This window comes from Hippocampus guttulatus, chromosome 22 (assembly GCF_054856545.1).
Source record: "Hippocampus guttulatus isolate MCC_2025c chromosome 22, RoL_Hgut_1.0, whole genome shotgun sequence".
Classification (NCBI taxonomy): domain Eukaryota; kingdom Metazoa; phylum Chordata; class Actinopteri; order Syngnathiformes; family Syngnathidae; genus Hippocampus; species Hippocampus guttulatus.
Window position 1 is genome coordinate 2288703 of NC_141282.1, and position 16139 is coordinate 2304841.

Here is a 16139-nt window from a genome sequence, read left to right on the forward strand (position 1 = left end):
TGGGAAGGGGGGCTGAAAGTAAAATCCGAGTGAACGGTCTTATTTATTATAGACGATCTTTGTGGCTCACCTACATCGTGTAATTTGAGACCTTTGTACGAGACTTTACATAAGACCGCCGGCTGCACGTGCCAGCCGGGCACGTGTTGACCTATATATTATATAACTTGTATAACTTTGACTCGTTAACCCATTTAAAGGGTAGGGCGCCTGGAGAAAGTACCGCAGCGTCACGTTCGCGAGTGGAAAACACAGCCACTCATCATCGTCATCATGATGTTGTGTTCGTGCAAGGCGGCTGATAAGAATGCATGTTAAGCTATTTCGACTTGTATTTAGCAAGTCTCGGGTCTTCGCGACAATGTAGGTCACGCTATTTGATTTACACCCGCCTCCAGCCCCGCCAAAAAAATGGAAACACACACGCGCACACAAAAAAAAAAGAATTTGCGTTTACTCACCATGGAAGAATGTCACTATGTCGCCAAAAACTCCGATTCCTGGTTCAATTCAAGGCTGGCCAGACACATATGACGTACATTGACTCATTGTTATGCACTTGTCGGACACACTATTAGGTACACCATCCAGTACAAGAGTTGGATTGAAAATCATCCTTAAGAAAGATGATAATGCTCGGTTTTGGTTGGCAGTGTATAGGAATTCGTCTCATGTGTACTAATTGCGTTTCTAATATTTTGTTTGTATGATAAGGGCATATTGTTGTACGGTAGTGTCGTACAGATACAAACACACTAATTAAATATATGAAACATCCATCATTTCTAAATAGAACTTTTACACACGGCAAAGCAAATTGTTTAGTATACTTGAATATGTATTTCTCTTTAAAATGCATTGATAGATCATCTGCATACTTTTTTGGCCCTTGAGGTCAACATTTTTGGTAAACAAAAGAAAAAAAATGCCTTTTGATATAAAGGAAATTGAATAGATGTACGAAAATATTGATTAGAGCGTTAGCATAGTTTTAGTCAAAAATGAATTGATGGGTCATTTAAATACTTATTTTAACACATAAAAGTCAGCTATAAAAATAAAATATTGTAAAACAATATAAACTTCAGAACGTCACGTGACCACATCCAGAAAACTGGTGAGCCGTGAGACGAGCAACTGACGTCATTTTCGGTCGACAACAATTGCCAAAATGGCCGTCCCCGAGATGGTGCTTAATACATATTGCACTCAAGCAATATTAGTCTGAATGACATGTTAATACTAGCGCAGCTGCTTAGAATCTATAATTGTCAAGAAAAAAAATTGACTATTGATAGAACATGGAAATACTTATAATCTTGTATAGCCAATAAAAATGGATGATAGGATGTAGAATTTCTTTCAAAAGTTCACGGATACATCGTGTAACACTTATTTTACCACGTAAGATCGATCACATAGCCACTTTCTCAGTGCTTTCACTCTTACGTCTTCCACTAACAAATGAGGTCAAGCACCACATCCACAACCACGTTCATGCATATTTACGTCAAGCAGTAGAACCACTGCTTTGATTTGTTTTTTTAATGGGTCACGTCCTCTTTTGTCTTCGAGCTGTGCACCTTTTCGCCGAGTTTTTTCCCCCCACGGGTGTGCGAACTGAGTGAATCATCACGCAAATGTTTCACGTGATCATTTTGAACCAAGTACAAGTTATCAATCAATGTCATTTTTAGAAAAAAATGACCAATTCAGTCTGACAAGTGACATCCCTGGAGATTTTGCATTAGAAAATCAACGCACACCATGACTTTGGTTGATTTTTAAATTTTATTTTGTCATGTTATTGACATAAAAAGTTACCATGTGAATATATTACTACCATTTCCCGCCGTGACCTCTTTCACTGGGCTACAAGAGACAGCATACGAACAAGTCATCACATATATAACCCACCAACAATGTCCTGACTCTTCATGGTGACGACAACTATTTATTTTAAGGTGATGTGATCACCAAACACATTAAATCACACTAGTTTGGTCCTTTACTTATAGTATCAAGATGTTTTAGTAACATTTGTACTCCTCTAGGTCGTTTTTTTCACTCATCAGAATAACTCCCCTTACGGTCTATCCGCATACATTTTCATAACTATTTTATTTGTATAATTTCATGGGACAACACTAAACAAACGAGACCAGATTTTATATGCCTGCTTTCTGTTCACGCCTGACGTCTTGCAATCTTAACGAGTCAGATAACACCGGGAAGCCAGAGTGGCCCAATTAGAGCAGCTTCACTTAGGGGTCAACTCGCTTTTGTTGCCAGTGTTTTCGACATCAACTGCTGAATTTTGAATTCTTTTGAGGACATCGTAAATTTGCACTGTTGTACAAGCTGTACAGTGACAACTTGATATTTTAGCTAAGTGTTATTCCTTCAGTGTTGCTCCATGAAAATATTGTCTTTTGGAATAAATTGTGTGTTTATTTAAAAACACTTTGGTTCCCTAAATAATCTGTGACTGGGTTTGAAATGTTTCATGATTAGATTCAAAGAGGGGTTGAAAACACAACGATTAAGTTTTGATCAGAGACATACAAAAAATAAATAACACTGAAATACACACAGCGCAATCAATACATTTCAACAGAATGAGTTGACGAGATCCTCGATTCTTTCTGCAGCAATAGCACCATCGCGTGGTGAAAATGGGGAAAAAACGCAGCGTGTTTTCTTCTCGTTTCTTTCCTGAAATGAATTTGTAAGCCTCTCTGGAGGTTGTGTGAGATTGTTGCTGTGATTCGCGTGAAGGTAGTTTGAGGTTAAGTGCATCAAGCGTGAGCTACATCTGGATTCATGGCCGCATCACAAAATGTGATGATCTTTGGTAGCTTTTTTTTTTCTTCTTCCTTATATGAGCTGTGCAAGTTGGAGGCGAAGTAAATTCAAAGGTTAATTTCCGCAAAAAAAAAAAAAAAAAAAGCATTTTTTGTGTACAGATTGCGTGTCGAAATGACATGAATAAAATTTATTGGTAAGGTGATTCCCATGTGTTCTCATTTGAACGAACAAGGCTTCTTTGTCGACTGTTTGCTTTGACGCACATCATTTTATGAGGATCCCTTTCTTATCGACGCCATAAAAATACTGTCATCTTCCCAAAACCAAACTGCCCTTTTATCCGCTTTATTGCTTTTTTTTTTTAAACCCATCTGGGCTTTGTTTTATCTACATCGGTCACGTAAATTCTATGTTCCCTTTAATTTACTTATTTTCTTTTTTTAAATCCAGCGTCATCGACTTTTCTCTACACGCCTTCCAACTCAATGGGAATAACATTGATACAATATTATTTACCAAGCTATATCGATATGAAGGCACTTCAAAGAAGGAAGTGATTGACCGGGCCTCATCTGATTCAAATTCAAAAGCAAGGGGGGGGGGGGGGGGGGGGGGGCTGTCGTCGAGATCAAAGAGCGCGCGAAAGGGAAGTGACGGACTCGTCGCTTTCTATCTCGTGGGGTCAGCTAATGGAGCACGAGGAAGATTCCAGCATGAGTTGTTCCGTTTCAAGGTGATCATAAGCCCCGCCCCCCCAAAAATTAAATACTGTAATGGAATGACATTCCAATTCCCTAAAGCTACCAACGTTTCGTCAAGCCGACTTGATTTACCCTGTGACACCTCAAGACTACCCTCGGACACACTGAGCCAACTAAAATCCCAATTCCTCAACCGTATATCGGTTGGATTAGCGGTATTTTTTTAAAAACATATTTCCTGAGATATTGTCAGTAGGAATCAAAAATACATGATTTCCTCAAACAGCGTCCTTGCAAAGAGGCCTCTATTAACCCTTTCATGCACCAATAATGATAACTTAGAACCTGTCGCCACGAATATAACGGATTAGAGTAAAATAGGAAGAACGAAAATCCGCGACTGTGTACGGGTGCCACAAGATGGCGACGTAGCACCACTTTTATATTAAACAGGGTTTTGGCTTGTCAAATAAAAAAATGCGTCCCTCACTTCACTATACCTACTTGGCACCAAAATGGCACAATACGAAAAGGAACAATGACGGATACATTCCAGAAAAAAAAAAATAAGAAGAATCAAATTTTCCATTCATATTTTTGAACCAATATCATACTGATTGCCCCACGGGGATAAATAAAGTTTTCTGAATCTGAATTATTTCAGTACAACATTTGCTGCCTTTTTTCTTTATATTAACCCTTTCCTGCACCCTGTAACCTGATAAACTGTCATCTGCACAATACTAAACCGTAATGCAAATGGTTTTTTTTTTCAACCCTTAATTATGGTGGATTAGGATGATATTATTCATGATCGATGAAAAGAGAGAGAACACCATTTGAGGCAACGCACTATCATGGACAGACGAGGTTGTCGCAGAACACTGCAAATCATGCTGAAACCTTCCAGAGTGCGACGGCGGCGCGTGTTCAGTAGCGGGTCCTCGTTTTGCATATGAGCCAGTTTACAACGACCAGTGTTGAGACTTTCGAGTAGTGACTGCAGTCTTTTTATGAGGTGACGTGTGTGTGCGCGCGTACGGTATAGAGACCCGAGCTGGCCTGAGAGCTGCTGGCCACATGCGACCCTTAAGAACTTGGCGGAGCGAGGGCGGTTTACACGTTAGACTGAGGGGGTGGGGGCGGTTCGGCCTTCAGCACCAGCGGGGGCCTCCAAGGGCCCGACCCTGTTACGTCCGTGAGTGTCTTTTTTTTAATACTCCCTGTTCGAGGCTGTCAGGCCTTCCCTGGCTTCATGTATGTTGGGATGGTGCCTCGTTGAGTCAGGCCTTCGAAGCGTTTGTAAGTGTAGTTGAGGAACACCCAATCCTTGGACTTGAAGTCTGGTTCTGTGGCATTGGCTGGGATGAAAATAGAAGCGTTGAGGGTTGACAGCAGCAGCAGGAGAGTAATTGAGGGAAAACTCCAGGAGGAACGTTTCAGACCTGGTTGGAGGATGTCGGACTCCGGGAACTCGTCAAAATTGGAGGTGTCGTCGATGCTTTTTATCTCAATGGAAATGGCGGCGGGACGCTCTCTGTCGGAAATATTGAGAAAGCGTCATGTGGCGTGTGGGGGGGGGGGGGGGGGGGTACAATTGAAAGCAAAAAGTACCTGATATGCTCCCAGTCCACGGGCTCAAAAAACTGATGGCTTTTGATCTCCTCCACGCTGCCCGCCCCAACTCTGTTCTCAGCATCCGTGCAATACCTGGACCATAAAAAAACCAAAATAAAATAAAACGCACACTGATAAAACGACATTGTTGTTCCTGCATTTCAACTTTGCAAGTGGCCGCCTCCGCTTCTAAAAGCTCCGACACCGTGAAAACTTTTATCTGTCCGTTCTATGATTTCAACCTTCATTCACGGTGATTTGAAGGTCAACAATGAATCGCTTCTGCTGTAAAAATGAACCCGGTTCAGTCATACTTAGAATTGATATTTAGTTGAAAAACCTTCCAAAATATTAAACAAGGTTGCTGTATTTTTTTCTCCCTATTTACGTTAGCGTATTATGATGATTTAAGTAAAATATTAGATCACGATAAAATGCAGGTTATTTCGTCACAAAAAAGTAGTGCTTGCTTGAGCCACTGGAGGGCGCTGCATCCCCGCTCAACAACTTGAATTGAATTTCCCGCAAAGGTTGAAAGTTGATGTCATTTGGTCAAAACCTGGGCAAATATATCACAGTTGCTTTGTGCCTAGCTATTGCATAACAAAATTTTGTTTATTGACCCTTCCAATCGATACATTTGACCCTCAGGACTCACATTCCCGAAAGGCCCTTTCACGCCACAGGAACAATATAGCAATTTGACATTTTTATATTGCCGCATTTATAATTTTCAAAACTCGATTTTTATCGGGAACAAGTCAAATATTTCTCATTTCTATTGCATTTCGAGCTGTCCTTGCTCCAGTCCGAGTTACCTTACAAGCAATTTCGAATATTCAGCTGCCACACTACGGCTGGTTTTAGTACTCACGACTATTTTGGTTTGTTGTTTTCCATTTTCAAGATGCCACCTACCGCAGGATCATGTCCTTCGCTCTCTCCGAGATCGGGACTTCGGGTGGAAACACGAGAGTCTCCTTCCAGTTCATGACTTTCCTGTACGTCTCCTGCGGCGTCTCCGAGCAAAACGGCGGATAGCCTGAAACGAACGTCATCCTTTCACACGCACGCGACAATCCGTATTTTTCTCAACGTGCGCAAAACGGACGCGCTTACCTATCAGCATCTCATACATGATGACCCCCAGGGACCACCAGTCGCACAGCTTATTGTAGCCCGTCTGCATGAAGACTTCAGGGGCGATGTAGTCCGGCGTGCCCACTGTGGAATAAGCCTGAGAAAAATATTTTTCTTAAAAAAATCACACAGATTGAGAAAACATTCTGAATTTTTCTTTACGTGTCCCTCAAAGGGAAAAAGTTTGGACACCTCTGGGCTTTACTAAATGACCAACAGAGGGCGCTGCACCATCAGGACGCAAACTCAAGCGCTTGTATCATTAATTTACTTGGTCTCCACATGCATTTCAACAAACGGTCCATTGAGAGAAAAGTGTGCAGAATCCGGTTAGTTATGTACGACGTTATTAGCATTACGGATTTACCAGCTGTCTCCGGTTCTTCTTCCAGGTTTCTGCTTTCCGCTTGGAGTTCATGTTTTGAAAGGCTGCAGTGAAAAATAAAAGAAAAAAGAAACCAATAAGTCCCGATTGGTTGCACCTTGACATCAGTCGTCTACGCCGCATCAAAATGAGAAGTCGTGGCGCTCACAAAAGTCACTGGGTGGGTTGTGTGTCAAGTTTCTGTAAAATTCCGTTCGGTGGGCTTTCTTCAGTCCGGTGCATAAACCAAAATCAGACAGCTTCACATGTCCCTGTGAGGAGAAAGGGGGAGAGAACAAAAAAAAAAAAAAAAAAAACGTTGAGGTGACATGAGTGCAAATTTGAGGCAGAACGACATTTGCATCAGATCTCGGATGCGATATGATGACATGCGCGTGGTATCTCTTCACCCTGGAGTCCAGCAGCAGATTGTCCGGTTTGATATCTCTGTGGATGAAGCCCAGCTGGTGGATGGAGTCGATGGCCAAGACCGTCTCGGCGATGTAAAACTGGGTGGCCTCTTCGGACAAAGTGTCCTTCTTCATCAGCAGAGTCATCATGTCGCCTAGCAAAGAATCGACGCCGTGTTATTTGCGGACACGATTTTTCTGGTATCAAATATGTGCGCACCTCCAGGCAAAAATTCCATAATGAGGTAGAGGTTCCTCTTATCCTGGAAGCTGTAAAACATCTTCACCACCCATGCGCCGTCTGCCTCCACGAGAATATCCCTCTCCGCCCGGATGTGAGCGACCTGCACGGGATTGGAAAATGAACGGCAACTCATAAAGTCTGCGGAGCAGCTCGAAAGACTTTTGACCTGCTCTTTCTCCAACATGTCTGCTTTTCGCAAAATCTTCATGGCGTAAATGTGCCCGGTGTCCTTTTTCTGCACCAAACGCACCTGTCGGGAGAAGTAATGAAAGACAGCAAGGGTCGAAAAAAATAAATAAATGAAACCATTTTCTCCAGCGTACCTCTCCAAAAGCACCACGTCCGATGACTTTAAGCGACTCAAAGTCATCCAAGCCCAGCCGCGTCCTCTTCAGTCTCAAAAACTCGGTCTCCTTGCGAGCATGCTGGGAACGCCGCATCACTTTCTGCCGAAAGAAGAGAAAAAAAATGATAAGGGCTCCCTACTTGGCAAATACGGTCCTGCGGCGCTTCAAATCCATCTATTCACTTAAGAGCGCGTCGCAAACGTTTGCAAGCGCGAGCTTTACCTCATCATCTGGTAAGCCCTCGTCATCCATGGCCTTCTCCAGCTTCTTCTGCCTAGCAACAGACAAACAACAACTCAAGGTACAGTGATCATATCTATATACAGTGAAACTCCTCTACAATGAAACCTACATGGACGAAAATACCCCCTAGTGTGAAAAAATGTTCATGCATGAAAGCCATTCCCACTTTTCTGCTCCCCCTACAACGATAAGCCCCCCTGTTGCGTAATATGAAATCTTTTTCTCTGCTCTTGCCTCGCAACGAGATTCACTACAATGAAAACAAGCCTTCCGGAAAAGTCTAATCCAACCTCAGCATGCCACAGCGACCTCTACTGCTTCGTTCGGAAACGGCAACAGCAACCACCACACTGGTTTTCACATGCGTAGTAGTAGTACAGGAATTTTTTGTTTCAGATGCAGCACGAACGTCGCCTTGCTAAAATGGCAGCAAAACGGACCTTTGCATACCAAGGAGTTCAGAAAAGAAAAGCTTTAACGCTTGAAGACAGGATAAAGGTAATAAAAATGATGGAGGAAGCAAAATAAAAGACATTATGCAAGAAATTTATGTAAGTGAAAGTAAATGCTGATCGTAAATTTTGCTATATGAGGTGTCAAATAACTGCATGCTCATACTTATGCGCTATTGGAATAAAAATAAAAAGTACACATATACGTTTTTTGTGTGTGTGTTCGTGTTTACGTCCGAGATAAAATTTGCTACAGTGAAAAGTCCCCTGTTGTGAAAAATTTCTTGCTGCAAACATGATTTTGTTGTAGAGGAGTTTGGGGATGGGGATGGACAAGAGGAAGAAAAAGTTTCAGATCTTGGGCAAAGAATCTTTTTGCATCCAAGATCAGCTCTGCTGTAACGTGATCGACATCTGCTTGCAACCAAATACTCCGACCGTGCGTCGGGCGGCTTTGACACTTGACGCTTGGAGTCGCGCGCGGTAATTGTTTGTGATGGGGCTCGCCTCATCTCGCGCTCCTCGTGTTGGGTGAGCAGCGTGCTGTAGAAGTTCTCCAGCGTCAGTTTGGCCACGGTCACCCGCTCTCGGGTGTGGTTGCTCATGGGGAGGGCGGCTGCAGTCCCTCCTGTCATGGCCATGCTCTCCTGCCGGGAACGCACAAAGAGATGAGGTCTCAGTCTATGGTACTTTGTGGTGACAGATGACCAAGAATAAACAATTTGGCAAAAAAAGGAAGCGGGCGGACACGTTCCATATGGGACATCATTAAAACCTTTTGTCAGGATGCCAGTAGAAAAGTATGAGTGGTCTTGATTAGATCATACCAAGATTAAAAAAAAAAAAAAAAAAGAATGTCTCTGCAGGCCGGAGATAGGGAGGCCATGTTTGGTCTAGACCCGGCCACAACAATCTCACAAAAACAAGAAACTTCCTGATTTACTTCAAAGGGAGAGAAAAAAATGTCAGTAAGTGACACTTGAATGGGAAAGTTGATACCAAGTGGAAAATGGGAAGCCAACGTGGATGTTGTGCTGCTTTACCTTGAAGAAACCCCTTCTCTAAAATACTATTTCTGACACATTTGGTGTGACGTGTCCATACCGTACGTCTTACAGACAGAGGCAGACTCATGCGCACGTTCCCCCCTTAAAAGGACTTTAAAAGGAGACCTGCCAGGAAACTTTCCATCCCTGAATGAAAGAGTCCAGTCATGACGCGTAGGACAGGAATGGGCTGCACGCACATGACTAATTTAAAATAAAAAAAAAAAAGGTTGAAGAAGAAGTGATCATCATTCCTGTTGCATTCAAAATGGCAATCCATTTCGTTCTCAAAGACGTCAACAATAACCTTTTTTTATTTATAATAAGGTCACATTATGCAAGAAATGGGTACAAAATTGTACAATATTGATGTGCAAGGCTGTTTAAATGATAAATATTGATAATGTTGCTGAAAATCTGAAGTTTTCACCAGATATTATTATCGTTATTGTTATTTGCATCATAATAAAAGCCCTTCTTTATTTTGCTTATTCCAGCCAAAAAAAGAGGACAAAAGTATAAGAAATTCCTTTCGCAGGACTGGCTCAGTTCATTTTATGCTCAGCATATGAGCTTGCATAGGCGCAATTTCCGATGAGAAGGAAAGCAGGCGGATAAGGCAGATTTAAGTCATGGAAGGAAGGATGCGAGGATGCAAGAATAACATTTTTAAAAATGGTGTAACACAAGAAAGGAAGGAAAGTGGTTTTAAGCATAGAATGGAATGATGTAAAGAAGTCTGAGAGGAAAAAAAGCCAGGAAAGAAAACTTGTGATAGAAAGAAAAAGAAAAAAAAGAAACTGGTTTAATTATAAATAAAGACTGCATCTGGGGTAAGGATGGATTGAAGGAAGGAAGGAAGGAAGAACGAAAGAATGAAAGGACGCATGAATAAAAATGGTGTGAAGAAAGAAATAAAAATTGAAAGAAAGAAGGAAAAATGGAAGCAATAAAAAACACCGACGGGGAAGAAAAGATGGAAAACATGTCATGGGGTGGGGGGGAAAGTCTAAATGTAATATGATGAAAACATTTGAAACGTATACCTACTTTTAGCCCACCATGGATGGATATTATAAAAATAGAATGTAGCTCACCACTTATATTGACGTCCCCTTAGTTTATTTTCAGTAGATAAGCAATTATTTAAAAGGTTCTCTCATGCTTGCTGTATTCCATTTGCGCCAGGCGAACAGGTTCCATTAGCAAACAGGAGTAAAAATAGCCAGTATTTTATTTTATTTTTTAAATAACATGGGCTCAACCTACCTCCGTGTCCTGCTCCAGAGTCAAATATTGACTGGGCAAGAGCCCCCCGAGCCAGTGAAAACAAAAAATATATTGACCCGAAAGCGTCTTTTCTGCCTAAAATGTAGGCAGAAAATGCTGGAGGCTCCACTTATGAAGCTAACTGTTTCCCTTGACGGGGAACCTCTATAGCGCGACACCGTTAAACATCGCTGATATCAAAAACAAAACATGGCTTATTTCTTCTGCCGCAGACGGCATGCGAACATTAAATTAATTAAAAAAATAATAAACTATCTTCATGAGTCCCCCTCTGGAGTCTGCGTATGGCGGTTGACCTGTCTTATTGGTGAAAAATGTGTAAAGGTGGCTTCAGTTTTCCAAGGACCGTCGGGCTCATCAGTCGCTACAGTTACGCAATGGCGTAGCTTTGGAGTGACGTCAACTCTGGCCAATCAACGGTGGAGAAAGTATTAGCAGCCAATCACGCTGGGGAAATTTTTGACAATGACAAGAGTGTCAGCCAATAGGGAGTTTGGATCCGCCCCTTCGTTTGGACGCAGATTCATTAGACCGCTTTGCGCTAATGAAAGAAGTCACTGTTTCCAAGCATTTTTAGTCTGGTTTCATCCTTATTCCTGGATCATAATTGTATTTTCCTACATATAACAGTGTTTTGAATCACACATTTTCATTAAAAATAAATTTCATTCTTCAAGTTACGTTGAAGTTAAGGACAATAAAAGGTCATTTGGGGATTTGCGATTCAGGCTTATAAATGGAAAACGTGAAAGTGACGTAACGAGGGACAGTTTGCTATAAATTCCTTTACAGAGAGTCTCTATATTTGGGCAATTCCATTATTTTTTCATGAAAAAGCCATGATGTCAGTGTGCATGGGTGGAGGGATGTGGGCGTGACCCGTTGACACTTTTTATCCTGGGTGTGGTGCTCAGCACAAGGTTTTTAAAATAAGTCTCAACGTCAACATTGCCCACCAAGTTATGACGTGGCTTCTATTTTTAATTTTTGGGCCAATAAAGTCTGGGGGCCTCAGGGGTGACTTCAACTTGCTGTTGGTGAAGGTACCCAAAACATGATCTGCGTCACTCTTCTCCTTTTCCAACTTGACATTTTCCCACTGCTATTTATGTATTGCTGATAGAATCTAAAATTAGGAAATGTAGACAAGAAAAAAAAATGCCACTTCCTATTTTTTTTTCCTAAGAGGAAAGCGTGTGCTTATGAGCACACGCTAATAATAAATATCCTCCCTTAGGTTGTATGTTACAAACTACAGGAACACTTTTGGATAAACAAAACGGTTTATTCAAAGTGTATTTAACAAAAATGCCCATTAGAGCATTGAATCAGTTCTCGGTCATAAATATTTACAAAATGAATATACAGTACAAAAAAAAACAACTGCAGCCAGACAATACCGTTTTTCCCCCCCTCAAGTAAACATTTGAGTTAGTCACCTGTGTGAAGTGATCAAATATGGCTCTTTTTTTTTCACCCGACAGATTACTCCAGCATGGGGTTGGAGGCTCGCAGCTGAGTGTTATAAATAAGGTCAGTAATATTTGAAACAAGGCCGTTTTGAGCAGGTCAGGATTCGGCAGGCGAAGTCTGGCTGGGTGCGCCGTTGCGGGTGCGGAGCTGAGACTGGGCAATGTCAGCCAGGGCGCTCTGGATCTTCTCCAGCAGCATGTCACCTCGGGTAACCACCTCTTTCAGACGGACGGCAGCCTCGTGGTTCTCCTCCTCCAGTTGTCGCAGACTGGCCGCCTGACGGGGAGTAGCATAATCGTGTCACAATCTTTCGGGTTGATGCCGTTTGTGTGCCAAAAGATGTGTGTTTGTGCAGCAAAAACAGACTACAGATGAGGAAATACAAGATATCACTTCAAAAAATCTAAAGTACAACATGAGCTCATGTTTGAGAATTCCAGGAAATAAAAAGAGGAAATACTCCAATGGTTAAGCATTCAGTGAGCAGATCTCTCAGAACATTTGTTGCATGCAAAAACAACTCATTTCTCATCTTCACAGCAAAAAAAAAAAAAAAAAAGTAGGCTAGAATCTAGATCAAGAAACTCAAGTGTTTTTAAAAGCAACTTTGTTGAGGTTTTTGGAGAGTGGGGTGCATTGTCATTTTTTCTTTTTTATGTAGCCAGGGAGCAACACATAAATAGAAAAGCAATGACAGAAAACTTCCTGGTGAAGAAAATGAGGAATCAGTGTGCATCGCTCCCTCTGCTGACTAAAAGCGACAATTTTTTTTCTATTTCAGGGAAGTTTGGACAACTCCATGCCATTCGCACATCTGCCTCACAGTAAAGATAATCGTGTCTGAATCTTAATTGGAACATGTGTCCAGTTTCCATATTTTCCCTGTCCTTGCGTGTTTTCCTCCCAGGTTCCAAAAATATGCTGTCATTTGAAGACTCTACATTGCCCTTACGTGTGCGGAAAATGCTCCCCACTATAATCTCTGTGTGCCTGATTCCACTTCTTATGGTGTTGGTGTCACAGGCAACTCCTGCTGTGGGGTGGACAACCACTGACCTGCAGAGCTGCCGTGGACTCCTCGCTCGGCAAAGAGTCGATGAGCACGTCCACATCTCTGGCCGTCCTGGCAATGAGGGCTGCAAACAGCTGTGCATATTCTAAATGTAGAAGAAGACAATTGGTCATTGTTTGATCAAAGCTAACTTGGAGAAAAGCGGAAGACTCATGAAGATCGTTTATACTTTACTCTAAAGAAACACCTGTCAGTAGTATGAAGTCCACTCAAAATCGCTTTTTAAAAATAATTCTCTGTTATCCCATTGCATATACAAGTCGAGCTAAGGAAAGGCAACGGAGAGGTGTTAATCGAGAACCTTCAGTTTGGTTTGCAGGCTGTTCGTTGTTGATCGATGTCTGAATATTACTGAACGAGGCAGGCGGAGCACACTGTTGCAGAACCCCGATTGCGTTACAAAACTGATCTGCAAGCTACAAACACATAAGTTATTAAAACATGTTTCAAAACCCCGTCCACACCGAAACTATGCGTAAACACTGAGCAATAGCATACCGAATTGACAGCATCTTGTAGCTGCGTTAGCCTATCCGCCATTTTTTTTTACTGTCTTCTTCGTTTGATAGCCAGTCCGACTCAACGGTGCCACCCTGTGGTTCACTATTTGTATTTTAAAAAATAAATTTAAATGTAGTAAATTACGTCAGCATTGGAATACAATATAAAAATACAGAACAAATTGTTATTATTTTCCATAAATTGACTAAAGTTGTCATCACGTTTTCTTTTTGTGAATTGTATTTGTAATCATGCGAGATTCTACGAGATCTACGTGCTGTCATCAAAACCCCAAGACTCGACGATAGCATCTGACAGTATTTTCGTTTATAATCTCTGTTAATCATTTCACGGACCCGTTTTACAGGAACGAACAAAGTCTGTAAACCGTGCCACCGTGACGCGACTTTGTTTTGAACGTGACCACTTGTAATAAAACCTGGAGCAACCTTTTGTGACCCATTTATGTGGACCGGGCTGTGGCTATAGCTAATGTTAGCTCTCAAACATCAACAGGAAGTAGCGGCCAAGCTAAAAGCTAATGTCTTGCACTTTGAGCTCTCCAGGTAATCTCGATCTTGTTTTTCCCACCTAGTTAGGACCTTTAACAATATCGTGTTATATTGTACACGATCTATTATTACATCGCTTCGTTTATATATCGGTACTGCTTCCATTAGCGTAGCATTTTAGCAACTGTGAATACAACGAAGACTGTCCACCAAAACAATAAGTGCGGCAGCACGCAAAGTGAATGTTTTTCCTCCCTCATAATAGCTGAATAAGTACCTCCTTATCTTGATTTTATTTTTCGCCGACTGATTTAAAATGCAATTTAGGCTACAATTTAGCCAGTGTGTTTTGACAGAAGGTAGTGAAATATTGTTTTATAGCTAAAGTGATACACAGAAGAATAGCGTTCCAATCCTTTGGCAACAACGTAACCCAAAATTGTACGAAAGTCAGAGCGTGCCCGAGTCTCTCTGTAACGTACCAGTGAAGTCAAGAATTAAGACAAGAAAGAAATCAGAGAGCAAATCTATTAAAAGCTCCTTGTTCCTAAGGGTGCGTTGTATCTCTTCAGACATGAATTGTACTTTGGAGAAAGTCCTGGCCGATGCCAAATCATTGGTGGAACGGCTCCGTAACCACGACAACGCCGCAGAGCTGTTAATCGAGCAGACGACATTCCTCAACAAGCGGGTGGATGCCATGAAGCAGGTAGGGTGGACATGACGACTGGATTAAGATCATCCCTGTTGAGCGAGAGATACATTTTTGAATTTATTTACCAGTACCAAGTGGAGATTGACACCCTAAACCAGGTTGCACGTCATCGGCCTCGATCCAGTCTGATCCTGGGCATCCAACAGGAAAATCGTCAAATCAGAGCTCTCCAACTGGAAAACAAAGGTTCACATGGGAGAAAAAAAGTAAGACATTATATTCAAATCTTTAACTAATTCTGCTCTCTGTTTGTGCAGAGTTGCGGACATCATTGGAGGAACACCAGTCTGCGCTGGGACTCATCATGAACAAATATAAGGAGCAGAGGTTCAGGCTGCTCATGGCAAGGAAGAGGGACGATCCCACTATTATGACACAACTGAAGGAGCAGCACACAACGGTCAGCGGAGAGGACATTAGCCCTGCCTAACCCAGACTCCCTCACGTTTTCACCTTCCTTTCTTCGCAGGAACTCCAAGCACATGCCGACAAGATCAACGAGATGGCGTCCGTAATGAGGAAAGCCATCGAGGTGGATGAGGGCCGGCTATGTCAAGATGAAGAGAGGGTTATACGGCTCGAGGTAAAAAAAAAAAAAAAAAAGCGAATGAGCATTTCTCTCTGAAACTGAAATAATTGCAGAGTCACGTTTCTGTGTTGTAGCTGGAAAACAAAGGACTGAGAGAACTGCTCGGAATCAGTCGCGAAGCATTCCTGATCCTGAAGAGAGAGGACGCGTCAGGCAGCACGTCGCTCTCACCGCCACTGACCAACACATAGTCGGCTCATAAAACACCTGGAAGTGAAAACGGGACTGACCATCCACGCTTCCACGACAATGTGTTTGGGACGCACCAGTTTTCCTCCCATGGATCCACTCCACCCTGACTACCAAACGCCAGTGCATCTACTGTATCAATCTCCTCCAGAGCTGCATTTGAACAATCACCTTTTCATTACTTTCGTACTTCTTTTAGGTTTGCCGGTGTGGCGAGTAAAGCCTGTGCAACTTGCAATAACTTGAAAGCGTGAGTCAGATTTAAAAAAAACAAAAAAAAAACAAGTGTGAGCTATAAAAAAATCTATATGATTATCAAATAAAGTATTATCTCTTTGTTTTATATGGAGTCCATTTTTTCACAGTTTTTATTGTTGGACACTCTTGTAACAAACGAATTTGAATCGATACAATAACTGAATGAAA

At 42.0% G+C, this 16139-nt stretch overlaps 3 protein-coding genes across 3 annotated transcripts; 1 reads left to right on the top strand and 2 right to left on the bottom strand.

Moving 5' to 3' along the window:
* Positions 1-1772: 1772 nt before the first annotated feature.
* Positions 1773-11022, bottom strand: LOC147185995 (serine/threonine-protein kinase 38-like). Its single transcript, XM_086103518.1, has 14 exons — positions 10642-11022; positions 8834-8973; positions 7854-7905; positions 7608-7730; positions 7451-7534; positions 7261-7384; positions 7041-7195; positions 6800-6902; positions 6634-6695; positions 6246-6363; positions 6045-6168; positions 5124-5219; positions 4955-5046; positions 1773-4870 (listed from the first exon to the last, which is right to left on the bottom strand). Exons 2-14 carry the CDS (start codon positions 8965-8967, stop codon positions 4746-4748), a joined length of 1392 nt encoding a protein of 463 aa, XP_085959644.1. The 5' UTR covers positions 8968-8973; positions 10642-11022; the 3' UTR covers positions 1773-4745.
* A 904-nt stretch (positions 11023-11926) lies between these two features.
* On the bottom strand, positions 11927-13878 carry med21 (mediator complex subunit 21). The gene is made up of 4 exons (XM_086103379.1): positions 13706-13878; positions 13509-13623; positions 13192-13292; positions 11927-12411 (listed from the first exon to the last, which is right to left on the bottom strand). Exons 1-4 carry the CDS (start codon positions 13745-13747, stop codon positions 12232-12234), a joined length of 438 nt encoding a protein of 145 aa, XP_085959505.1. The 5' UTR covers positions 13748-13878; the 3' UTR covers positions 11927-12231.
* A 109-nt stretch (positions 13879-13987) lies between these two features.
* On the top strand, positions 13988-16056 carry fgfr1op2 (FGFR1 oncogene partner 2). The gene is made up of 6 exons (XM_086103378.1): positions 13988-14274; positions 14793-14929; positions 15004-15121; positions 15193-15335; positions 15405-15518; positions 15599-16056. Exons 1-6 carry the CDS (start codon positions 14250-14252, stop codon positions 15713-15715), a joined length of 654 nt encoding a protein of 217 aa, XP_085959504.1. The 5' UTR covers positions 13988-14249; the 3' UTR covers positions 15716-16056.
* The last annotated feature ends 83 nt before the right edge of the window (positions 16057-16139 follow it).